The sequence below is a fragment of the Varroa destructor genome, unplaced genomic scaffold (genome assembly GCF_002443255.2).
Source record: "Varroa destructor unplaced genomic scaffold, Vdes_3.0 BEIS01000003.1, whole genome shotgun sequence".
In the NCBI taxonomy this organism is placed as follows: Eukaryota; Metazoa; Arthropoda; class Arachnida; order Mesostigmata; family Varroidae; genus Varroa; species Varroa destructor.
This window is the reverse complement of record NW_019211456.1, coordinates 32838708-32866049: the sequence shown is the minus strand read 5'-3', so window position 1 is coordinate 32866049 and position 27342 is coordinate 32838708. Positions and strand designations below refer to the sequence as shown.

At 41.9% G+C, this 27342-nt stretch overlaps 2 protein-coding genes and 1 non-coding gene across 21 annotated transcripts in view; 2 read left to right on the top strand and 1 right to left on the bottom strand.

Annotated features, from left to right (window-relative positions):
• The window catches only part of LOC111247409 (metabotropic glutamate receptor 5-like), a 302423-nt gene that overhangs the window by 232081 nt on the left and 43000 nt on the right, over positions 1–27342 (top strand). The window lies entirely within an intron of this gene.
• Positions 2302–27342, bottom strand: part of LOC111247410 (clavesin-2-like) — a gene marked incomplete at its 5' end in the record, with an annotated part of 32248 nt that continues 7207 nt past the window's right edge. The window contains 2 exons of the mRNA XM_086983495.1: positions 2302–3633; positions 12168–12272. Of these exons, the coding sequence (XP_086839621.1) occupies positions 3319–3633; positions 12168–12272 (420 nt within the window). The remainder of the gene's footprint in view (positions 3634–12167; positions 12273–27342) is intronic.
• Positions 17451–17532, top strand: TRNAS-AGA (transfer RNA serine (anticodon AGA)). The gene has a single exon. It is a non-coding gene; the product is annotated as a tRNA-Ser (tRNA).

The following is a 27342-nucleotide window of genomic DNA, read 5'->3' as shown; positions in this document are numbered from 1 at the left end:
TCTGATATCTCCTCGCTGTGCTTATTCACTTCGCGTCCTTCTAGCTCGAAGCCCGTGTAAAATGTCTCTGGTGTTCTTACGCTGTATTGCTTAGAGTGCTATGTTTAGCGTGAAGCTGTGACGCAAATCGCCGCTCACTTTTGACGAGGCAAGAAAGGCCGCTATCAACACTATGAAGCACATGACAGAGACTTCAGCCGCATTAATGGCAAAATAATAGAGCCATAACTGAACTTAAGTTCACTGGCGCGGTTCTTCACTTGAAACGGATTTTGCCCCACGTTAGAATGCCTTGACAACAGAGATAACCAGATACTTCGAACTAGCCGGGGTAACTGCGGGCTTTTGTTTTCTATCTGCTTGATGTTAGTGATGTGTAGGATTAAATTTGTTCTAAACTATTCGCTAGCGTTTCACATTTAAATGTGTTCTTGTTTCGAGCACTTCTTCGATTGTATTTTCTCTTAGTCAGCAATTACAAACTTTGTTTGCTAACCGGTTAGCCTCGGTCAAGAGACTATATTTACCGTCTGAACCAAGCCGGTATTCCACCTTACGCGTTCAAAGTCGTGGCTGCATTTTGCCCTGTTCCTCTTTCTAATTGATTCTGCCCTAGCCGACTTCGACGGTAAAGGAAACTCGCCAGAGTCCAATGCCATTGTCGTTGCCCTAACCACACGAAAATCGCGCGACGTACAATACAGCTTTGTGTTGAATCCTGCTTCCGCTGCTGCAGCTCTTTTTCAGCGATGCCAGTCATCAGCCACGATCCAGTCCGTTATTAAGAAACCGCCTCTGCCGAAGATGACAACGAAGACTACATTGAAAAAGAAGATAAAGAAGACAAAGCCGTCACCTCGGCCGGTGTCCCCACGCTAAAACTCATTGGTTCTGGGCTTTCGGGCGTCAAGAACTACTGGGTATTATTCACACGCCGTTGAACCTGAAGGAGAAGAAGTTAGGACGTGATAGGGGAGGCTTTAATGAGCCTGCAAGCGAAGGTCGAAAGGGCGATTTCGTCCGCTGAATAGTCGGCAGGGCGGCAGAACTTGGCCCAGAAAACATTTCTCATTTCGCACACGCTCGCTAAGGTCGATGATGATAGGTGGCGGTAAGTAATAGCTGGCTGCGTGCAGGCTGATTCCACTGTTAGACAAGTAGAGGCAATGCCACGCTTCGCAAATGTGCTGGCTTTGTTCCGCCTTGGTCCAACGGGACTAGCATAAGTGGAGATAGCATAGCAGCGTAATGGTAATGATGAGAATGAAAAACTCCTGGACCTTGCTGGCTTCCACGCAGACGTCCACGCATAGAGTTATGATCAACATACGATTTGATTCTAGTCATTGTTCATATTATATCAGTAGCGACAATCGTATACAATAAAACAAAGCTCGCCAGTGGTTCTATAGTCAGCCCGTCAGTGCATTATCGTCTTGCGGAGTAGTGGTGGTAGGTGGTAAGGAGCAAACCGCTAACCGAAGACTCCAGCGGTCATACACATGGCCAAACATTGACTGGCCTAGAGTTTCTGTGGTTCCCAAAATAAGTTACGCAATACAACTTGTTGCAATCTATTGTGTATATTACCGAGGAATGTTCCGACTAAATAACAAACGATTACACGACAAAATTAGGTTGTGCGTATTATTTCAGATCATTTAATAAAATAAACTTTTCTAAAGTTTCTTGTGAAAGTATTGCTCGAATAATAAAAGAAGGCTAGAATACAATACCCAGGAATTACGGCTTTATGTCTGACAACGTACTAACTTGAAAGCTTGAAATGGATGGTTACGAAAAGACCCGATAAAGTAGCATGGGTACGTGAACTCTTTCTTGGCCGTAAAACACACTGGCCTCGTCCTAGCCCGATACCTCCGCAAGCTCTGCAGTTGCTACACTTGGAAACGAATTGTTGCCTGCACTGTGAGAAACTGTAGGGGTTTTGCCATGCATTGCATCGTCACTATATACGAATTTGTCGAGCTAACGGCCAAAACAAAGCTTCGTGATGTTTTGCAATGCAGATACCGATTAGTCCTATGGCGTTAGTTCGCAAACCATTTGGGATCCTCAACGCATAGAATAGTATGTGATAAGTGGCACGGCGCTACCAGCAGACGAGGAATAGCAGATTCAGGATGAGCCTTCCTTCTTGCTCGCCAGCTCGCAGAAAAAGGTGGAGTATAAGGAAATTTTTTTACCCGTTCCAAGGCAATTTATTGCTGGAAGAGCATTACAATTTAAGCCAAGCTAATAAAAAGCCAAACAGAGAATAGCGAAGGAATACGTGCAATATAATTGAAACAAATCTTATTTGTAAAATTTATTTCTTTTATCCCTTTGTTTTATACACCATACAGTCTACGTCGGTTGTATGTGTTCTTCAACCGATTTATATATCTCACTTGGTCATGTTGAAAATGTTTTTGTTTCGCTATATATCGGTTGCTACTGCTTTTCGTCATCATGTCATCGTTCCATCTACTATTCACAAAATAACTGGTGGCAATAGAAGTTGTTAGATTTCTACCAACAGATAACATCTCACATGTCAGCCTACAGGCTATCAGCTTAATACAACCAAATTAGGTTGCTAAAACCCAAAAAAATACGGGCAACCTCATATGAATACAACAATAAAATTGGAGAAACGTTTAAACTTTCAAAAAGTTCTAACTTTTGAGCTTCTGAGGAAAACAACACCTCCTAGGAATAACACAATGCTAGGTAGATAGCACGAAGCAGGAAGAAAATTTCTCATCCGCAAGGGATATATATCAGGCCTCTTCAGTACTATATCAAGGGGCGTCAAATCACAAATATAGCATGACCCGAATACACGAAGTCTATTTTTGATATAGACACAACTTCGTTACGGACAAATGACAGGTGTGTTTGTGGTCTGCATAGGTTCAAGGAAAAATTATCTATTTAGTGTATTATTATGAAGTATGCACTGGTGCTATATATCTATATAGAGTTGAACAGCCATTACATAGCTAGCACAGTGTTATCTGTATGTCTGTGTATATATATATATATATATATATATATATATATATATATAGGATATAGAAGAAAAGATAATGCAGCATGTCTTTGTCCAACACGCTAAACAAAATAAGCGAAACGCTGCAAAATGTCAGATGGGCAAAAATTTCAGTCATTCTATTCTTCGGCTTAGATATGTATTGCTTGTCCTCAAAGGCTAATGAATAAACATCGTCATGCGATCGCTGTTAGTCTTGCAAAACGTAAATCGCCTACGAGCTAAACCAACGTATGTGATGGTCAAGTACAACTAAAACAAGTTTATTTCTCATTTCTGGGAAATCCGTAGTGGCTGTACTTGCGGAACTCCTCGTCCCGCTGGTAGAGTTGCTGACAAATCCAGTCATTATTGAAAGGCCCAGCCTGGCCACCATACTCCTCGGGAAGTATCTCTGGGTCGATGTGCTCATGCAGCGACGTCATATCACTGCCGTGTAGATGAATCCGCTTCATAATTTTTGGCTTAAGGAAGGGTCGAATGCACGCATAGATGTAGTCATACAGGCCCGGCTGGTTGACCACATGAATAGCCTTGAAACGAGCAGGAAATGCATCCTGAACGGTATGTACAAGTACCTGAATGTAAAAAAAGAGAGAAAAAATATTTAAAAATATATACAGGACCCGCGTCCGTTGTGCTTCGGATTTTGATGCCCGCTACTACAGCTAGGCATTGCTTTGGACACTTGACTTCTCCCAGCATGGAACGAAGTCTTTCTCCATTTGGTCTCAGACCTTTTAAGTTTAGTAGGTCAATGTTTAGGAGAATATCCTGAGAAACACCGATAGACACACCCTGGAGGACGGGAGTTTCAAGTGACGGCACTTTAAAGAAAATATGTATATATAAATTTGCTTTTAAAGTATCTGTAGCCTGCAAAACTGCGGGCATTAGCGATCAGACAGACGAATCATTTATTGGTGGGGGCACAGGGCAATTAACTGTAAGGTTGCAACAGAAAAAACTACAGCTATAATAAACTTCGGCAGAGTAGGCGGAAAAGAAGGTAAGTGAATTGCCCACGTTCAGTTAGATGTGCTATTCAAAAAGAACCCCCATGCCCACCCAAACGTGCCAATACCCGGTCTACCAATGGTTCACCCGCGTACTAGTCACTGGTCACAGAGTGCAATTCAGGGGGGAAGGGGGGGGATGGGCATTGTCTTAGAGCACGTTTAAACCGAGATCCTGATAGCCTTCAAGACCGAGTCATCCCGTGAACAAATTTTAGGTGTCTTAAAAGTAATTTGCTGATTATACCGCTGAGACTTCACCATACTTACCATTAGGATTTTCTTCAAAATTTACTCTTTACATCAAGTCTTATATTTTAACATGCACATATATTTACAGTTTAGTACAGGATTTTTACTTATAGCAGGACGCTGATATACAACCAGTTGCCATATTAATAGCAACCAATACCTTGTAGTCTGATCAGGAAATACTTGTTTTCAATGTCAAGCTCTTACTGCGTACGCATCAGTATCTCAAGGACGAGAAGCAAGCCTGTCCTATCTATTGGACCATACCGCAGGTCAGTAAAATGTCTCAAGGACGCCAGAATCCGAAAATAAAATAGCTAATTAGGTAGTTGTCGCTGCTACTATTTTTCTACTTGCATTTTTCTGCTTGCTATTATTTTTGTTGTAAGAGGAAAGGCATCCCCAAAACTTCACAGCAAATAGAGATGTCGGGTTTATTATTTGCTAGTGACATCGTTGTACTAGTTCTACAGCGGCTTACTGCTGCTTTCCTTCAACGGCTATGGACTTTACCATCTTTCAATAATGAAAGAGATACTGTTTTTTGCCTGAGACGAATACAATGTCAATATCGTCCAACCGCAATGTCTTAGGCTATTATCTGATTTTATACGACAGTGAGAGATTTAAAGAAATAAAAGTTTTGTTTATTCTTGTAAGTAAAAGGTCTTGCTCACGGGATATTTCATATTTTACCACGAGTCACTTCAACGGGCACAAAATCCTTCGAACGCACGCTAAAATTCGGTATACTCATTAACCTCTCATCTGTTCACGTAGGTCAATGTCAGCAAACGCCAGTGTTCCTATAATCAGCAACGAGGTGCCAAGTGCGTATAACGGTCGTCACAATATTCTTACCGATAGCAGGAGTTCGTTTCTATTATGATAATACATCTAAATAACTTAAGAGCACTGGAACCTAGCTAATCCCAATTGGCCTGATACGGACGGCTTGCACAGAACATTTTGCGGACTCGCTTGCGGATAAGCGAGTCCGCAAAATGTAGGCTCGTCTACCATATTGGCACAAAGCATTGAAACATGTGTTATTGGCCAGCCCTACTAGTTCATAGCGCCTACCTAAGTTTATTGGTCCCTACCAATATTAGCATTCTCCATCTAGGTGTCAGTCCGTCATCATTTAATTGTAGTCTTGCCAATGCCGTGGTGATTCATTTATCACTGATCGACTTCCGAAATGGCCAGTAGGCCACCAAATCCACAGTACAAATGGAGTATCGATTAAGCAATATTGATAGCCAAAAAGCCAACTATAGCACTATCAAATGCGCACAAGCGTCGGCTGAACATCTTGCGAGCTGCTATCTTTGGATCAATTTACTATCTGATAGAAAAGGGGCATGACAGGATTATACACTATAGCTTCGGTGTTTCTGTGACGATAAAAACGTGGGCAACTGCTTCTGTGTCAATACAGTATTTTGTTCGTCCATTATTCATAGGCCGGCTGGCTGGCTGGCCACAGAAGCAATTCGTTCTCTGCTATTATTATTACGCTTCGTAAGATCAGAAGGGCATCCAACGAACCCTGTCTGGAGGTAGGGGCAGACCGTGTGGTGCCGCACGATTACTGTGCCGTGCTTCTGTGTGGTCCCGTCTATGTCGTCCTTGAATTACGATTGTCCGTCGCAGGTTAACGAGCCCCGCATATCGTTGATAAACGCAATGGCACAGTTACAGAAACTTGTATATTGATCACGACAGGACGCCTTTTCATCATGTATTATATAATAAGCAGAAACGATAGAAGGAATGATAGTAACATAGCAGTGAGTATTTTTTTTTCAATTCAATTTTGAGGAAATATCGCGACACGGCAGTAGAGATAATAATGCTTGATCATGTGTTGACGCTTCGACAGTGCTGTCTTTAACGTATTCTTATATTTTAAGCACTTCAGTATGCCATTCTTTGAAACCGTCTGAAGCTAGCGACATGGTTGTACAATGGAAAATATTTCAGATGGCGTTTGTTTTTCTATTGTAGAAGATAAGCTACAAATGGTTAGGAAGGATGTTATATTTTGATTCGTTGATCTTACTGCTTCTTCAATACACAAATATTGCCACGAGAAAATCGAATGGCTGGACCACAGAAATTCGTTGTGTAAAGGAAACTGAAGGACGTCGAAACGTCGTTTACCTTTAATCTTTTAATGGTAAAGGACGCGCCGAGTAGATCGGCACGATGTTTTTCTGTTGACTGACTATTTGCTCGAACACACGACATTAAGTTGTTAGTTAAATATCTTCCTTGAAGCGTATATATGTCAATGTAAGAAACGCGACAAACGATCGTCTGGTCCAAATAGTGCAAACGTATTGGGCATGATGCGATTCGGCCCCGGCCGACCGGGTCACTATGGTTGTTACAGCGTGAAAACGATAGCAAGCAAAGGCGCTATATTTGCTTCTTCGGTTCGCCGATTTCATAGTTCTAGTTAGATTATGTTTTCTTTTTAAATTGCCACATTGTGATGCAACACAATTTAGTTATTGTTCTTTTTTTCGGATTCGGGATTTGGTCAGGATTCGGTGGTAAGCAGATTCCTTCCTTTGCTTCATTATGCGCTACCTGTTGCGCTAATGTTGCCATTGGATACCCATCCAAAAGACACAGAAACATGAAGATACCGGTAGTTCGGTGGCATTTAGTGGCTGTACCAGGCAAAACAAGTCGCCGCAAGATTGCTTCCTTGTAGTTAGTTGCTAGTGGTCTTCATATTCTCTTGAGAATTTTTTTTCGGAGTTATTGCATTAAAAATGAATTATCTCTATCGCAGCAAGTCCCGCACCACATAACGTAGTTTTTTTTTCTTTTTGTTTTTACTCATCGTATCGCACCGTAGCGTAGATTGTTCGGTCGAATTCACACGCTCACCAGCGTGCATACACACACAGCTTGTCATTGGCTGATATGGTACTACAATGTTGCTCATGACGCTGCATATAATACGGTGCGCATATACAAGGAAAACGCACGATCACCCATCGCCCGCTCCATTCCTCTGTTCGCCCTAAGCTACAAGGAGCCAGCCAATAAGAAACTGAGATCATTCAAAAAATGCAAGAGTTGGCTCGACCCTCGAAGAGACCGATATTATATATTCCTGTCACTGTTCACTCGTCTTCAAAGGCTTCTAGGAACGATACAGCCGACGGCGGTGAGGACAGGCAATGCTGGTCAGCCCAAGTCAGATTTCGCCCGCTATGCTAAAAAGACATGTTAACCAAGAAACGCAGTTAACAATAGTTTGACGGCAGGCTGTTACCAGCGTCAGCCGTAAAATAGTGGGCGTATTAGCGTGGTAGCGGACGCCGACATCTGGTGAACAGAATTTATCGGACTGTCTGTTATAGTACAGCCGGCTATAAACTTACAGAGGGTTATGGAGTTTTGGCTTTTTGATTTTCACGTGGATAAATATATGGAATAGGCGAGATGAGATGAACACAGAAACAAGCCAAACGGTCAAATCAGTAGACAAGCTCACGAAAGCTAACCGCAAGTCGACAAAGGGTTTGGATGAAACTTTTGGTAACATAGTGCGTATTATACTTGATATAGATAGTATAATCTTCACAAAATCACAAAATTATATCTGTAGATAATTGCCAATCGGACAAATCTATCGTATTACAAATAATAGTGCATACTAATCACATATATAAGCCAAACCATACCCATGCACCAGGATAGGCTTATAACGGACTACTTGTGTATAACATGCTAATTTTTAATTACTTCCTCTGGTCGTTTCGTGTAATACTAAGCTTCTACAATTAATGAGTATACCGTTGCCAATTGGCAGATATCATTTACCGCCGTTCCTTGTAGTCAACTGATCCACGAGCGAACCTTACCTTAAAGACAGTAAGCTTAAGGTGGGGCAGCATTGACCACGAGATCCCGTTTCCATCAATGATCAGATGTATGCCTCTGTTTTGCACAATTGGTTCCCTGAGAACCTGTTCAATCATCCAGTACGATGGGGTGAGGTGATCGGCCAGATCCCATTCGGAGCTTCCGGGAATCCAATCGCCCATCCTCCAGATGTAGACCGTGCACCCGTCAATCGGGTTTCGATGACGCTGCATGGTGACGTTGTTCATTTCGTAGAAGCGAACGCGGTCGAGCGGCGCTACCCCCACGGGGAACATAATGTTTGGATAAGAGGAACGAACCTTATAGTAGCGCTGGTAGCATTTGAACGCCCGATCAACGTCGTACTTTCTCGATCGGAGAAAGCAGAGAAGAAAGAAATCGTCCTGTCGAAACCTGCCGTCACTGAGTTTAGTCTGAATTTTAGCGCGTAGGTTCTTAAGACTACGCTCACGAAGGCCTGGAGTTTCCCCAAGGTCATTGTCAATTTGTCCTTCTTCACCCTGCCAAGCGGGAGCCACTTCTCTGACCGTCATAGCGCTGCTCCACGCTATTTTTACAAGCGCTAATATTACTCGTATTGTATTCAATGATATTGTAGCAAGAAAGGCGTAGCTGCTTGATTTTTGCGAAATTAATTTTCCGTAGATTTCTGGTGGTAGCAATCGGGAGTAAAGCTAGCGCGTACCAGATAACAGGTTGCTATTTCTATATGGGAGTAGTCGTTGGCACCTTTGGCGCTATTGCTTTTTTCTTAGGGGCCACGCGCTTTTGGCGTCGTTTCCCGCTTATCGCTGTTCCACCGGGGGTTACTTTCACTGGTTATTTTTCGTTTTCTGTCCACTAAACTGAGCCATATACAGCCGTCTCACAATCGGAATATACAAATGCTAGGGAACCATATAGTAGCAGACCTCACACACACACACCTCATCCTCAAGCAGTAAACTAGGCAAAGCTGTACGCGGGCCAGAACGATCGATGCACAAGTTCACTACGACAAATACTAGCGAGTGAAGCGGATACCTTCTATGTCATTTTCTATGTTGTATTTTTTTAAGAACCACACGCTGTCGTCACGTCATGCCAACCCTAAAGCGTATTGATACCAATCGAATCGACCACCCATCTGCAAGTCTCAGTTGTTCTCACCGCAAGTAACCCATGAACCCAGCTCAACATCGCAGAGCTAGCAGCTTGCCGCCAGGGTTCCGACAACGGCTCGCAGCTGGCAAGGGAATATGAACAGCTGCTTTGCTACCGGTAAGAGGCTCCATTGGCTCGCTGGTTGCGACTGGGGTCTACTGCATTGGGCTCCAGCCAAAAGTGTCCAGCTACTACTTCTCAAGGGCGCAAATCGAGCAGCAGCAGCGGCACTGCCAAAACGCAGCGTGTCATTTGCATAAAATCACAACAACAACAACAACAAGCATAATGGCAGCTAAAAGCAAACGATAACCATGCTAACAGCGAACCCAGTAGAATGGCCATTGCAAGAAAGGTGGGTTTTAACAACTGTGAGCTACAAAAACAACAACTCAACATGTTGATTAGCGGGACGACAGTAATCGTTGCTATTCGAATGACATTAATAACAATAATAATAATAATAAGGAGAAGCAGCGGACCAGAAGTATAATGACCCAGTACTGGTTATGGCTTGCATCACCGTTTACTAATATGAATACCAATAATGATTATCATCAAGCTGCCGGTCCGCTCGGGTCTTGTACTGTTACATCTAACATATTGTACACGTGCAGCTACCTATAAGCGCTCCAAGCAGAACGGAATCAATTTTCAGAATCAAGCAAAAAATCATAGGTCTAGAACAGGGTAAAGTATCATATCATGAAATCCTGTATTCGAACCCCTCCAACAATGTTTTCAATCATCTAAGTTATATTAATGTCAGTTTATTACGAAGTTTCAATGACATGTACATAAACTGATATAAAGTATATAGCATTAGGAGAAAGGAAGTTGCGAGACAAGAACATATTAAATTTAAAATATGGTCATAACTTTTGGAAACCAAACGCCAGTGTTCCGTTCTGACTTCTTTACTTTATCGAACAATTCTTCTGAATGTAACCGCCATGGCCTTTAGGGTCACGCGACTTTTGCAGATACAATGTACAATTTCTAGGTGTGTTAAAGCCGACGTCAATGTCTTAGGGAAATTCGACAAGGGTTCTGTTACCGCCAGCAGCGAAACTGACATCGTTCCTTAAACATCCCGCTACAGAGCTTTTCGTTTTTTTTTTGCACCGCTTCTGATGCGGCACTCTTCGGGACGATGTTTCAGTGACAGCGAATTGCCACTACTGCTTTTGACATGTTCTAAAATGGAGCCCTTCAAATCGATTCTGTCACCCTCACAGGCTTATAGTTAGGCAGATTATGAGCCTGACGTTACTCGGTCAAGTAGCTTAGTCAGATTCGACGTGATAGCTGTTAACGAAGTCCGCTCACGTTCCAAATACAATTTTCTTTTCCTGCCATTTCTAGATAGTCTCACGAGCTATATATATATAAATATGCTTTTCTCAGGCCAACAAGTCACTGGGACATATCTATCTTCAGGTCAGTAGAATATATTGTGAACTCGTCACATTTTTATCAAGACCGCCAATGCATGCTTTGTGAGGAGTCGAGCGAAATTAAACGACATAAAAGGTAAAGACAAAAAGTTACCTACCAAAATATTCTGTGACATAAATTTTATGCCTTTCTATTGTTATACAGAATGCGATTGTATATGTACAGCCCTGCTACGGACCATCTCAAAATTAAAAGTAATAGTTTTTTACGTTCTTCGAAGTTTATGGTTATTCACGATAAAGGTACAAATACTTAATGTGCGTGAAACGTAATAACCATTTAAAAACGAAAGCCTGATGTACGATGTATAAATGTAACCTAAGCCCTCGATAGATCCCGTTGATTCCAATTCAATGGTTGAAGAAAAGTTCCTTCATGTAAACTGGTTGAGCCATGGCCGTAGAAATGTGAAAGGAGGCTCCATTCGTGTCGGCATGCCTTCGAAGTGTTTCGGTTAGCTCGATCATTTATACACTTAGCCATTGAGGCATATGCCTTAAAGATCTTCGTTCGGCTCCGTAAAGCAGGACGATCATTCATGTAATAACAGGCAGTAGACTACAGACTGACTTTACTAACTACTATGCAGGGTTATGAGTCCCCTTGATGGCGCAATGATAACGTGTTTGTGCGTTAAACTTAGGGACAGTTGAGGTAGTATAAATTGGAAAGGTGGGAGAAAGCACACATTGTGTAGTGCAGTGAGCATGCCGCCTAAAGCAATGCTTGATGGTAATATTGGCCGTACAATTTGAAACATTTATCCATCGTGATGTCGATAGAGACAAGAAAATGTCAAGCGGCCCCCTGTTTGTTCCGTAGTAACCGAACCGGCTATATACCATATACAAAGAATTGCCCAATCCTCTAGCGACGCTGAATAATAATCATATAACAGTAATAATAATAAAATAATATGGCGTACTGTCCAACGCGTCGTTTGTTTGGTCAGCATTCAGAAAACGGTCATAGCAAGATGTTTCCCAGCGTCTGTCACGATATCCTACCTAGAGCCGCGCGCGAAGTCCATTACGTTGGGGATTATAGCTCTTAACGGGAATACTACTGTTATCATCACTAGTAGTAATAATAATAAAACATCCGTATTATATTTGTCCCTATAACGTGTTGTTTTTTTAGTCGGAATAAGCAGAGAATAGCTTTACTATCTATGATTCTCGCGAAAAGTCTACTGTTCGAACTGAGGCTACGATTAAACAAAGCAAAAAAATGTCAGCAGCAGTCGATAGTACTTTACCAGTCCAATAGAAGGTCACAGGTTTCTGCTCGCTTCATTTTTCCTATCATACGTTGCTCTCATCGCGGTTACCTACCATCATCGTCATTAAATCGGGTCGATGTCGCGGTCGGCCATCAGTCTGCATCCTCCCCAGCAGCGTTCGACGGCGCTGCAGTAAGGGCCGCCGCCCAACATATCCCTAAAATATCGTACTATTGTACCATAGAATCAAATGACCAACTGTATGCATACACTGAATCCAATGTCAGTTACTTGTTCAGCGTTCAATTTCTAGTCTATGTAGTCTCCATCTAACAGGCGACACTATAAAATACGATCTTGTCGCACGATTCGTTCTTTTCGAAAAAGCACAAAGTACGCATCAGAGAAATGCCTTAATTTGATCAAGGTGTCCATACTTGGTAATATGGCTGTTATAGCTATACTAATTCCTTCAGGACGAGTTACTGCGTTGTCGTTTACGACATCTCTGCTATCAGACTGAGGCATATTGATAATCATATCCTTTTTTTTCCTTCCTATTTCACCACTGTTTGAAGCCTTCTTAAAGCCGCTCTGTTCCTCGTACTCATCAAGCAACAACCTAGCCGTTTATTGTTGCCGGCTCGCCGATCAAAAATTTACCCGATCTAACTGTTGTCATGAGTTGATCTTGCTTCAGTCCACCCACTAAAACAAAATATATAAAAAATTAGCAAATCGATGACTTATTAAACCTTGGTCGCGTTTATTTGGAAAAGTTGTATCTATATCTGTGTACCATATTTTACAGTAATATGACTTCTCTATGGAATAGATGAGAATAATCGGCTGTTTAGACCTTCCTAAATAATAAACCGCCCTATGATACTTCTCTTCTTCGTTCACTTTACCTATAGCTGTTATTAAGTGTTTTATTGTAACAATGCTAAAATTCGGCTGATTTTTTCTTCTGTGCCTATGACGATCGTGCTGTTTTCCCATTGTTTTTGTTGTCATTCATCTCCTTCGCCGCAGTGTTGTCCAGGTTAGCTCTCGTCGCTGACGTCGCTGTTGTTGGTACAGTCACCCCTGGCCTTATGCGACCTTGTAGAAGGAGGCTTTTTCGCTGCGCGCTAAAGGCGCTGTGATTCCCGCCGCCGCGTTTCGATAATTTCTGTGTTATCCGCGTTCATGTAAAATACAGCAGAGTCGACAGATACAAACAACTAGCTTCGGCCGGTGTTGTCGGTCTCGTACCATTATAATTGAAGACAGATACAACAAAACTACGCGCCACATGTAGACCCACATATAAATAAAGTTTTATTTATGAATAAATTGGCTGTCTGGCTAGGCGATTGGCTGGCCCAGATTCAATCGAATACAAAGTCGAAGGTCGTTTGCCCCCTACGTCATCCCCGGGGGGCAGATAGCCAGCCAAGACCTGAACTAACGTGGACGAACGTTGCCAGTCAATACAGTGCCGGCATTACTCTGGATCAGTAGCATTATTATTTCGAGAAGACCAATGCGCGATCCAGGTACTTGTAAAGGAGGATACAGCGTTACGGTAGCGATGCCAAAAACTGCATTGCTCTGGTAATGTATTAGTTTGCGGTTATTTTGGCTCGCTCGGAAACGTGACAGAAAATTGAAGCCAGCAAATATAGCGTACGGGACTAGCGTCAGTAGTAGGAACAGCAGTAAGATGCCTGGATAAAAGAAGCCTTGTCACAACGGTGTCTGCAGTAAAAGCGTCAGCACGACAGAGCCCATCACGGAAGTGGCCAATGCAATAGCCATGTCAAAAAGGGAGTCCTTTAGAAGCCGCCCGTTTTCCTCTACGATTACACATAGCAACCAATAATAAACAGGGTTATTATTGTACCGGTGGCAGTTAGCTGTCGAAAACGTTGAAGTAAAATTTTGACGTATAGCATTGCGAAACGTCTTACGCTGAAACGACGATTTCTGCCGACCGTTTGTCAAGTTTCTGTATGTTTGATGTAAAAATAAAGAAAAACCGTTCACATATCGCCCGCCGGTCACTGTTAATAGAAACATCTACAATTCACTGCTGTAACCGAATTGTGAAGTAGGTGCCAACTGTCACAAAACAGAAAATACGTTCTTTTTCAATTTAGATTTTTTTTTAAGGTTCGGTTAACATTGGCGCATTTTGTTAACAATTCTGTCCGCCAAAGGAGATCATATTAATGCTCTCGATATCGATTGTGCCGTATTAGTAATTTTCGGCACCAATTCACTAACGTTATATAAAATTTTTACAACGATATCCGGTTTAGTGGCTTAATGCCCATGTGACGAGCAACCCTGTATGCTCCAGGGCTCATAGTGTCATTGTACAATGGTTGCCGAAGATGTGAAATTATATGATTGTTAGGGCAAATGGCACTCGATAGATTTCTACAGCGTCTCTGTGTCGTTACTCCTAGTCTTTCATCTATCACGGGACCCAGATACTCGATGTTGGCAGCTAGCATTTGGCGAGCTAGCATGGGACACTGTACAGACGCAAACAGAGCAACGGAAAAGCAAGAGAGAGGGACGCAAGTTGGTCAGTATGAAAGGACATACTGCCCTTAAGGACAAGAGATAAAGAGCTTGACTAAAGCTAAAAGGAGACGGACCCCATGCAGCAATTTATTGCAATGGCAATATCGGTAGGGTTCGCGTGGACAATATCGAAAATAGGTCAGATGTGGCCCGGCCAACTATGTACCTGCCGTATATGCGACTGCGAGTTTTTAGGCCGTCGTATAAGCTTGGCCGTCGCTACGGGATCCTCAAAAACGGATGTCGAGTGTTGAATAGTTTATAGTGAAGACTGAGATTGCATTGTAAATAAAAGAAAGGTAAACGTTTTTTTGTAGACATTTCATAGCAATGTACACGTCTTAGCTTAATGATATTGCCGATAGTTACAATTTGACGCATCGGTAAATACTCAACGGGTTTAGGACAAATAAGACAGATGTGTAAGCGTGTATGCAAATCAGACGTATATCATATGCATCTTCACTGAAAACCATTGAAGGAAAGCGCCATTTTAGAGGCATCAGCTTTTCTCAAATGTGCCTCAAAGGTAAAGTCGAGGTGTCATTGCACGAACCTCACTTTGAAACATGCCAACACAGTGAACACTCCTATTTGAGTTGTATCTGTATGTAAATCTTATGTCAGTCATGTCACCTTACATGTAACACATAGCAAGACTTGACTCTACGTAAACATGTAGGCAAATCCATTTTCTATAGGGCTCTTATCTCGTTCGTGAAGCATATCATTTTTTCTTAGTTTTTTGATGATGGAAAAGGTCTTACCAATCAAAACTCGCTCCCCTGTCACTGCCGCAAAGTGCCGGCCGTAACCGTACGAGAATGCTTTCTGGTGTCACTCCACTTCCTATATATTATAACTGGTTTTTGCTACGAATTATAGGACAGAATTAGTGGAATCCAGCTCTAATGCACGAAGCGCCTCTTTCTAATCTTTCTAAGCTAACTTCTTCGCATGATGATAAGTGTTGGGCGCAGATTCCACAGTAGTTTATCTTTCAACTTCTAACAATACCTTGCGAATGGAGTGCAAGATTACTGCATAATATAAATTTCGGGCAGCGGGATACAATCGGACTTGGCACCTTGCAACTAGCGTTTCATGCATAAATCCCATTCAACTAGATTAAATATCATTACATTATGTATATTGTAATTGAGTTTATATATGTGTGTGTTGTTGCTTTAAATAATCAGGAATAAAAGCACAGTCCCTTACACAATAAATGGAATATCGTTGGGAAATTTCTATAAGTAATGGGTAATCCTTCCAATTTCGTAACCAGCTTATCGCCAATTTGTTTTGACAGACAGGAGGGAACTGCTATGAAAAAGGCGTCAAGCTGATCCCCACCGCAACCCCACCAGCATTCGTTCCCTGAGTTAGCCTGAGGCAAAGAAAGCAGTTGCTTTCCAGTCAAGAATCAAAACGAACCAAATCTGAGTACCGGATTCAAGCGTAACTTACAATATAATGCAACATGACGAATTCCCTTAGTGAATTAATTCGGTTTCTGTAGCTACCGCACGGTTATGTCCGGACGCTGGATGCATATAGTCGCGCTCGTCGGGACTAATAAAAGTTCTGCCCTTTTCATATATTACGTAAGAACAACGAATGAACATATATGTGACCAATGTTTTTTCTCTAACGCCGATGAGTGTTTTATAGTGCTAACAAGACGCTTAACGTTTATCTATATAACAGCTGTTAGACAGAACGGGTTCGGGTTGGGTCGAGCTGACGAAGCGGCCGTGCGCCTGCTCATAATTTGCTTCTGCCCTTTAAGCTGATTCTTGCGTTGACCGACATAGAGGCAATAATCTTCTGTGCTTCAATAGTATCAATACAGAATTTATATATATATTCTGTGTGTGCAATCGGAGCAACGTTTCGATTACTTCACTTACAATTCTCGTGATAATAAAAACAATGTTTATGTTTGTATCAATTAATTGTTATTGAATACGTGAATCTGTTTGATGCCGGCTACTTGGGGGCCAAAAATTTGTAATAATATACACAGAGATTCGTCACCATATTTCAGCCACTCTAGCTAGAACTATAAATATGTAAGCAATAAAAGTATTATTTTTTGTGAATATTACTAGCTTTTTTTTTTTTTTTATAATTGTCATAGCAAACATGTGAAACCGGCGAATTTTATTGTTCTTATTATTATCACTAACCCGGTGAAGTGGTTTGACTTTGAATTTGATATACCTTGTTTAGAATTAGGTGAAGAGTAATTAGACATTTGGAAAACAAAGATGTTTCTTAGCAGAGTGTTGTACTCTCTTAAAATAGATTGGAGACAATTGCCACTAGCAACTCCGCGAGGTTCTTAACATGCAATAGCGTATGAGAGCTATAATTGTAGGCTTGATTGTTAGAAAAACGATCGGCTTGTAGCAGGAAGGACCTCACGTAAATAGTCTCTATATGAAGCGTATTAAATGAAATCAAAGATTCAGATGAAGAGGCTTTTTATCTTGTTTGTGGATGTTTCTGTGAATGAAACTTTACTTGGAACATAGTTTCAACGCGCAGAGATATAGGGGGTAAATCGGTAGATCCACAAGCGTGGGATTTAAACCCGGGCCCCTTGCACCTTTAGAGAGAATCATACCCCTGAACCAACCAGCCACGGTTGCGTGACGGACAGCAAAAGTTCCTTGTTATGTCGTTGTTTTATGAATACCTTTATACTTCCAAAGGCTTATTTTCAATATCTTTTTCTCGATATAGAGATACAGATATGCACAAATATTGCAGCTGACCTATTTAACAAAAGTCGAGCCATCGTTTGCTCGTAGCAGCCGTGGCCGAGCGGTTAAGGCGACAGACTAGAAATCTGTTGGGGTTTCCCCGCACAGGTTCGAATCCTGTCGGCTGCGTAGAACTTTTTAATTTTTATAATAAAAAGTCTCCGAGATTATCCTCATACACTTGAATTTGTTTCTCTCAGAACTATTAACGAACGACAAGTGAAAGAATCCGTAAAGCTTACGTATTTCACGCAGCCGTGCCAGGTGACCTCAAGATACCTCCATCTACAAACGCGTACATAAATCAAGGAGAGCGTAATTCATTATTTTTTATTATTATTGTTCAGGCTTGTATTATTTTATCTGGTAACTTACGGGGACCATTTTCTTAGTTTGCGCTTACCGCACCGACTGTCTCCAGTGTGACTGACAATCAATACGAAAATGAGCTACGAACGAAGGTCAACATCAGCTAACTGGGTTATAACTACACATTTGCTGCTGACGAGTCCCTATACATGATTGCTATGGTTAATGCTGCTGTTATTCATTTGTCTTGACTCGCGGAAGAAAACAACCTACCCCAAACGTAAGTTTTGCGTCATTTATTTTGTGTGTAATAGGACCTGAAAAAACACCGTTTAGAGTCACTGTAATTGCAAAGAAAACCCATGTCAATGGCAGTCTGCATTACGCTCAACCCAGTGTCAACGTGCTATACGAGCCAACGATAGCGTAATGTTCTTTTTACTTGTCTGTATGGCGATGGAGTGCTACTCGTGGTAAGCCTGCCGTCGACTCTTTTGCTGCCATACGGAACTGAGAAGCGCCGACTTTCATTACTTAGCAACCCTTAAGGAACCAGTATTTAGATGGCTTCAATGGTTAGGGTTGGCATATCATTGAAGACAATATGGCACGATTAGTTTAATTGGGCGGCGTGATACAGCATGATATATGTGATGGTATGGCCGATCACGCGGGACTAAAGGACATAAAAGGTTTTAACGGAACGAATAGAATTTTAAAGGCTTTGTCTGGAAGTTTCCAAAATATAAAGATCTGGTATCGAAAATGCACCAATTAACGTAAAGGAATAGACCAGAAGAAGATAATTAACTATATTGTGTATTTCGTTTTCGTATTATGTATTACTAATGCAGGTGTTACCAGTTCACATCTTGGCCCAAATGATCAGCTGGCTTGTTTTTGATGTTGGCAGTGCAGAAATAATAACGTTTGCTTTCGTTTGATCACACACAAATAAAGGTTAAAACTTAAAAGTGGAATTTACATCTAGGACCCTTCACACTCTAACTGACGATCATACCCACAGGCCATCAACCAGGCCAGTTCGCAGCTGAGACTAGCTCTATTTGTACAAAGATATTTCCTACCTGAATTGATCACTGTCTATGTGGACAACTATATACGCAAGATTATACTCAGTTAAGAAAGGAACATACAATTGAAACACTATGTGTACTTCCAATTAAAGACTGCACAAGCGTGTCCTGGCAGATGGATGTAAGACGTAACGGAGAGATTCATCTAGAAGCTTTAAGAAATCTGTAGTCAAATTTTAAGATAAAGTTTCCACACGAACACAGGTTAGCAGCACAAAATAGTTCTTTTGTCCTAATTTAGGTCCATGGGATCCATTGGTGGATACTTATCTACTTGCTGTTTGAATGAATTTAATCGATCTAGATCTTTGCTGACCCTTGCCTTGAATCTACGCCGTGGCCAGCCTAGATTTACTGGTGTTGTGTTTAAGTTCAGTAGAACAGTTTCTCAGTTGTTCTGTCTGAACTGTGGATCAGTAGATTGATTCATAAATCAACAGTGAACAAATGGAGACACTTTTCTATGACAACGCAATTTTAAAACTAAGTATACCTAAATAGAAACCTCTATTACAAAATTTAACCTTACGATTTCAGTGAATCCCGTGGTCACTTATTGTCAATCAGAGTTCCGAATCATTGAATTTATACTAGCGTTCTTAGCTAGACTAGAATTTTCATCGCCTTTTCTGTATAAGGAATGAAAATTATGTTTACCTCAGATCTCAGATGTCGCTTTGCTCCCAACGTGTAACTACTGCAAATCGATGTGTGACTGTTAGGGAAAGCAATGAAGATGCGTTCGACCCACACATTACTTAGGCTAACAAAGCCAGTTGTTGACATTTCAAAGTTCCAAGCAGATTGGATTCATATCTAGTGCTCGCTAAGAGACTTTTTGCGCGCGCTAAGACACATCGATAGGAGAAGATAGCAACCTATTTTTAGCGCAGACTGCAGTGGAAAACGTCTGGTCACAGCGGCGGCCTTGGTCGCTTATACGTTATTGGTACCCATATAACCTTTATCCAAAGAACGCGCACCTTGAAAATGTACCAACAAGTAAACAGGAGTCACGAATCGACGAGCAAAGAAGCAGGATACGCTAAAATGGAGAATAACTATGTCAAAAACTCACAGGCTATCCGAATAGACACTTTTCGAGCCACAGACGAATTCTGCTAGCTTGTGGCTATCACGTAGCTGTGTATACACTCAAAAACATCTTACATGTTTATCTGTAGCAGGTCACACTGGTACCATTACCGAATGATGAATATGAGTACATATATATTATATACAGTTTCATGAGACACTTGCCTAGTGCGCACCCCACAAGATTTCTAGTCCCTATTGTTTCTTTCTGTTATCCGTGCAGCATTGCCTATTTTTCTACATTAGTCGGTATGGCGAGCCGTGAGCGAAAACATTATTCAATTATACTCTATTGTATTATGCCTTCTAAATACTATTACCGTTCCGGAAACGGGCTGGCTCTTCTACAGGGCTCTCCAATTGTAACAGTCCGCGTATAGACACTTCCACCGTTAAGGTATTTGCTACTAAATCTCAGCAAAATATAGCAGTCTACCTCACTGCGGGCTCTACACCCACGTGTGTTTAACCGCCTATCCAAGTTTGGCCGTCATAGTTTTTTCGTTACTACAAAAATCGACCAGAAGCCGCAGTCAGGACCCGCCTATCTGTCGGCCGACCGTCAAGGCCGCCTGTCTTCCTGCCTACACTCCGTGCTACGCTTCGTCAGCTTTCTTTTCATATCTCGACGGCGCAAGTCGACGATGTTGGCCACTGCTGCTGCCCAAACATTGCGGCAGACCTTAACTGTGAGTCGGGGCAAGGGACGACGGCGACCACGGCCACCTTTTCCATCGGTTGAATCCTATTAGAAGTGGATGGTCCTGGACACTACACGCCAATCAACCAAAAAAAAACTTGAAAGGCAGAAGCGGCTGAAGGCCTTCTTCTTCCTACTTCAAATTGAGGCAACCCCAGCCTTCTTCCCTTTCGCCCGTCACCATCACTGTCACCGCTGTTTATCGCTGCAAAAGTTGTCGTTCACGACCGTTGCCAACACTCGTGACGTGTGCATCGGCGCTTTCCTTCTCCTATTGGCCCCAGTTCCTCATCAGTTCCTGTGGTCCCCCAAACTAATTTTCCAGATTTTTACTCCACCGAAACCGTCACGTTCACTAATCTTGTTGTTTTAACTCCGACGCTCCTCTACTCACTATGGCAACCATTCCCCTTCACTCATGAATGACGCGTACCGTTCGAAATTACGGCTTGTTGTTGTTGTCCTTCTGCTCGCACCGAGTGCTGCAACATGGAAGAGTGGACAGTCATTGGAGCACTGGCAGTTTCCGAACGCAAGGCGCGTAGCACCCATAATAATTCGACACACTAAACAAGCTCAGGGAAATGTGTTAAAGTCAAAGGCATCATGCGAATGTAAGAAAGGATCGTTTAGATGCCTGTGTGAGGACCATGCCCAAAGCGAAAGCAGCGGAGACGTTTGGTAATGGCAACAAAAGCAAACGGTGGGGTGGGTAGAGAAGTATAATATGCGACGTAACGGGTTGCAGGTCGTCACAAGGAGTAATTTCTTTAATATCTTCTTACAGTGTACCTATTGTTGCCAGAGTCATTAAATCTCAATAACATAACATTGCGGCTCATACGTGTTCCGGAACAAACGGTAATGACTGGCACACACAGTCACAAACGCCACACTGACCGCAACAGCTTGAGTTGGGAAGAAAATAAGAGTGATGAAAAAAGCAATGTGGGGTAATTCAGGTGACATTTTTGTGGGTCTATTTTAAAGCATTTCTCATTAATCTTTTCGAATCGTTCGTTGATTAGAACAATACTTGGACATCAACAAATGCGTCCTAAAGCGATTGTTAACATAATAAATAATAGGCCTTACCTAACTAAAAATTTGTAAGGAAGGAAAAGGCGGAAAGCGGATCTATGGGTGTGGAGAAGCGCTTATGACAGTCTGCTAGCAATTAGTTTGTTGTGTGTTTATAAAAAATATTTATTTACATGATCTTTGTAGCGGCTTCCATTATATGGTTGTCATAATGATGTGCCAAATGTCCAACTGTCCAGAGACAGAACATGCCACTAACGATCAACAAATTATCAATAGCTCATAATACATTATGCCAATTGGTCAGCCATTACTTCGTGTTACATTCAGCGTAATATTACGTAACGGATTAGTCTACGTTTGCTGCAGCTAGACAGCAGCCGGTGCATTTCGACGGATCGCAGAGGCTGGCCTGGCTGAGAGAAACGCCGGTGATTCTGAGGTCACGCAACCTCACGTAGTAAAATTTGTCGCGTTGCTATGTCATGTCACGTATAACGATCAATCGATTTTGTTAATCAGGCAAACGAGCAGAGCTCCTTAGGAAAATTAGGACAAGTTGGCGGAAGTGTCTCGTAGCACTTGTTATTGGTCGAGCGAGCTTTTCTGATGCTGGCGTTATCACGTTTCGTTAATTGAAGTTGAGTAGGACGACGTAACACAATCATTTGACATTAATTATACTTAAGTACCGGTACTATGTGCAATATATACAGTAACAAAGTCGACCGTTTAATGGTTGGCATTCGATGATAACCTAATTGCTTGTTAATCAGCCAGAAGAGAAAATTGACCAATAATACAATTAGGGGACACGGATTTTGCAGAGTTCTAGGGGAGTTGAGATTCATCATTCCACCTCACGGCCAATATCTTGTTACAAAACTGTATTTAAAACATCTCTAGGCTTACCCACATGCCCGGTCCTTACCACCCTCACGTGCTTGGCGTGACATCTCGAATGAGCAGTAATAGCCCCCATGTCTGATGTGAACGAGTCTAACATAATCGCTATAAGAAGTATCAGACAGGCTCAGCGACCTTATCGACAAGGGGGCAATTATATGTATATGTATATTTTGTTATGACCGGCATTTACTAGAACGCACGGAAGTTAACAACCATTGATTATAAGGAAAGTGAGACAGGAACCTGTGATGATTGCACGATCACCTACCTATATGCGCCGACAGTCAGCGGGTGCCAGAACCCATTTATTCAACGACCTATCCGTTTTACCTGTACCCTGGTCCACATCATAGACGTTGCATAAAACAAAAAAAAAATATATATATATATATATATATATATATATATATATATATATATATATATAAACAGAGCACATATATACTTTTGTGTCACACCCAAATGTGACCTGCCGGAGAGCAAGGCCAGTTTTATTGAGAGGGTAAGGTTCTAAGGCGATCCAGCGAGAATTGCGTCGCTAATTGGTGCGCTAATGTAAAGATGTTTGCAAGCTATTTATGTAATTTTTGAAAGAATATTAATATAACCTATATAGTAGATTATAATAGAGAATAGTGAGTTACGGATACTGCAAATGTATATTTACGGTATCAATAGTCAGTCTCGGTACCGCAATAGACAAAGGATAATTTTATAATTACTTATAGTCGAGGATTAGAAGCTTTTTGATTATTTGGAAAAGTAATTGGAGAGATTTTTATTTATACTCAGTAAACGTATATATTAAACGGATGTAACTCAAGTAAGTCTTCTTACACTGTCGAGATATTTTTGTCCCACATACATATGTTTATATAAACGTATACTGGATAGATAGTATCAACTGTCCGGGGTGTGTATTGTGGTTGACAACTTCAGCTTTTTCTAGCCCGATAAATTGTTATCAAGCAATCAGTATAGGCAAAACCAATCAACAAACAGGGATGCATACAGGGTCATGCGCCAAGTTGCTCTTTGTGTTTCAGGTTGGGGTCTACTACTTTCGACGGCTTATTGACCTCTGTCACTAGTGGTCACACAACCTCTATGATTTTTGTCCTTTGAACAGCGTCCTCAGAGAAAAAAATCCTGCATGAAATGCCGTTGCTTTTGCTGATTATGCCAAGGGTCAGAAAAATTGCGAGAACATTTCAATTAATGCTATTCTTGATTGAAGATAACTCATCCTGTATAATTTACCAAACAGCAGATGTAATCGTCACAGCGGTTGCCATTGCACATAAGTCTTATGCCTACGTAGAGTCTAGAAGAACCTCATGTCTGCGGGAGGGATGTCTGAGGAAAAAAAGCTTTTTTCCTCATCAAAATAAATAAGAAAAAAAAAAACACGCGAGCCCATCGTACGCTGCATGCTCATAAGTCGTACCAGAAACAAAATTGCGCGTTCCATATGCTATGCTTTAAATGTAATAACATTAAGCAGGAAATTACAACAATTAAACGTTTAAGAAAACGAATTATCAGTAGCGAGTCAACTGAACCCCTCAAAATGTTCCAGTAGTATCGGGGTAGTAGTATGTTCATATCGGGGCGACAAGAATCCTGGGCTATTTTTTTATCAATTTGATCTTCGTTGCATTATAACTGTTCACAATTGCGCTCACAGATTTGCCCTCTCCGAGTAGGTAGAGCTGTCAACGATGCTAAAAATACGACCAGAACACATAGCTAAGCCAAACAGACGGAAAATAAACGACGGAACGCCACTATCCAGCCGAAAGTATTAGCGAAAAAAATACGCGCAACGTTGCGTCGAGCAAAAATAGCCATTCGTTTACTGAACTACTGATAACATGACCGTGTGTCTCGATAAACGTGATAACGTTCCCTAAATCGATTTAGTCCGACTGATAAAATATTGCGCAAGAGGGGCCATTCAGATTCACGTTGGTTTATGTAACACATAGCAGGCCGCTATCTTATCATTGTATTCTGTTATAGATAAAATACAATGACACCTCATTTGGCATCGAAGCACACCTTAATATGCCTTCATGGATTTTAGGCATTATGCTAGGTTTATCGCATGAAAAAAGAGATCGGACAGTTTGACACACCTTAATAGTGCTGAGATCGAGATGAGGCAGAAACGTCCAACTGAATCCCCGCCCGTCCATGATTAGAGTAAATCCATCAACCTGCACCGCGGGGTCGTCGAGCAGCAGCTCGAGAAACCAAAACAATGCCGCAAGAGCATCCGCGCACACCAAACCATCGGAGCCCGGCTTCCATAGTCCTTTACGATAGATCATTACGGTAGTCCCGTCAAAATTTCGTCGTGACAACACACCGCTCAACATTTTACTCCAGTAGAATTTCCAGTCGGACGGTGCCTTGTTTAATGGCCAAATCTTGTCGGGATAGTGACCCCAGAGCGAATAGAAGTTGATAAAACATTTCACCGCACGAGGTACATCAAATTTACTGTAGCGCAAGTAACGCAGGAAGTATTCATCGTCCTTTCGAATCCTGATCGGTGGCTTTCGCCCAAGCTCATCGGCAAGCAGCTTGCGAAAGCTGGCCAGAGCTCGTTCTCTGATTTCGGCAGTTTCGCCAAGATGTTGTCGGGCACGAATTTCCCAGCCTGAAGTAGTCATCTTCTCTGTTGCTGCTAGTCGAAAGTAGCTCATTAAGTGTCGTGCGGCCGTCACGGACTACACACGTGCGTAGGCCAAACGCCACAGAAGACAGGACATCAACAGAATATGCGAGCGTCGTGCTTCATATGCCAAATGCCCGGTGACACCTGCTAGAGGCGTTCGAGAGCACAAACGGTAACGAGCGGCCCGCCGCAATAGACAACCTCTCACTGGGCAACTGCTCCTGTTCCTGCCGCTATCGTTTTTACTACCGAAGCGTTAACAGTGATGATCGCTTGTGTACGTCACAAAACTCCGCCGCACCTTTACAGACTGCCGGATCAGGTCTCGCTCTACTGTGACCAGCTGTGTTGAAGGTTTTCTGGCGTCTGACCACTCGTTGTGACAGATGTCGATCAGGAGATGTCTCTGAGTCACGGACGAGCAAATCTTCCGAGAAAAAATTTCATTGGACTCAACAGATCACCTGTGCTACCGCTGCTAACATGAGAGTAGTGATCGCAATGGAGGATTCTGATGATTTCTTTATTACACGCGCTCGGTTAAACAAGCGCGAGCTGTCGGATATGACCGACAGGCCGGGTTCCCTTCTCTCTTACACATCAGTATGACGAAAGCATTGGATCGTGTTTATTATATGTAATACGATTAACCCTCTCTCCAATTTCCTCTCGGCCAGGAAGCCCCCGGAAATTCGTTAAAGACCAGAATTAGTACTGATGAAATCGACAGACTACATTTAATTACATACATTTAATCTACATGTATTATTGCTGGTGTTACATAATGTTATACCACATAATACGTTGCCGTTGAATGAAGAATATATGATAATAACATTAGATAAAAGTTGTATATATAGGCGTCTTACAGACAAAAAAAAATAGCACAACTCAACGAAGCCAACCTGTATCAGTACTAGAGTTATAAGTAAGAAGTTACAAAAGTAAGAAGTTGGTATAAGCCCATTGCAGTCAGCTACTACGACCACAATATATGGCTTTCGGAAACGCTTAGATGCCTTCCCAATAGGGCAATAAATCTATAGGGTTTTTGTAGCTACTTTCTATACGTCTACATTTATTTGAAAGCTTTAGTGTAAACTATTGCATTTAAAAATTTACCAGTAAGTGTTCTTTACATTCGAATTATATATAAGAACATTTATTTGTTTTACTATATTATATAAGCTACTATAAAATATGTATAATATAATATATACTATATTATTTATAGGCATGCGTTGGATTGGATAAGGCGGTTGCTTGCATAGCTTTCCGAGAACTTTTCGTTCTCGAGCTTCGAATCGGCGCAACTGTCACGTGACCAAAACTCAATCTACACGATGCAGTATTTTTTGGAATGTCTTTCCTCTAAATGGAAGAATCGGACTCTACTAAGTAGTTTCGATGCCTGCACTATTACAGTCAATCGAAGCTTATCTTCACTACGCGATCCATAGTCACGCTCTGCTCCGGCGAAATCTCGTACTCCTGAAGCCGGTTTGTCGGTGGCAATATTTTCTAAAAAATTCTCCGATCGCTCATTAAAAACAAAGTGAGGGTCTCTAAGTTCCAAACGACATGCTGAACTTTGAAAGATTAATCTCTACGAGCTACTGATGAAGTGACAAATTTGCTTTTCGAAACGACACTTAAATCTATTACACCTTTACACGACGTTGACTGTATACTGATGCTCCTATAAGGTGATGTCATTGAGACAACAACAGTGAAAGTTACGACTGCCCGACTGACGTTACTGAGACCATAGAAACCACAGGACACAATGAGGTAATCCTCCCAGTGCATTCCGGTAATGTTGTACAAGAGTGTTGCGTATCTACTCCGGAACAGAATCGTTAGCTTTTAGACTGAATTCAGACAATAAACTATTGTCAATCATCCTGCTCAGCTACGACAGAAGACATTTACAGATCTCTATATACACCTCTTCATGTCATTACATGTGAACAAAACCGCAATAGCTCACGCTTACAGCCTAGCTGCCGCGGCCACCTCCGTCCCCGGGTAGTCCGCTCTGAGCTACTCGTGGAAGAATGATGATTGGCTAAGCGAAAGTAGACCTAAATCTAGAGCACAAAGGT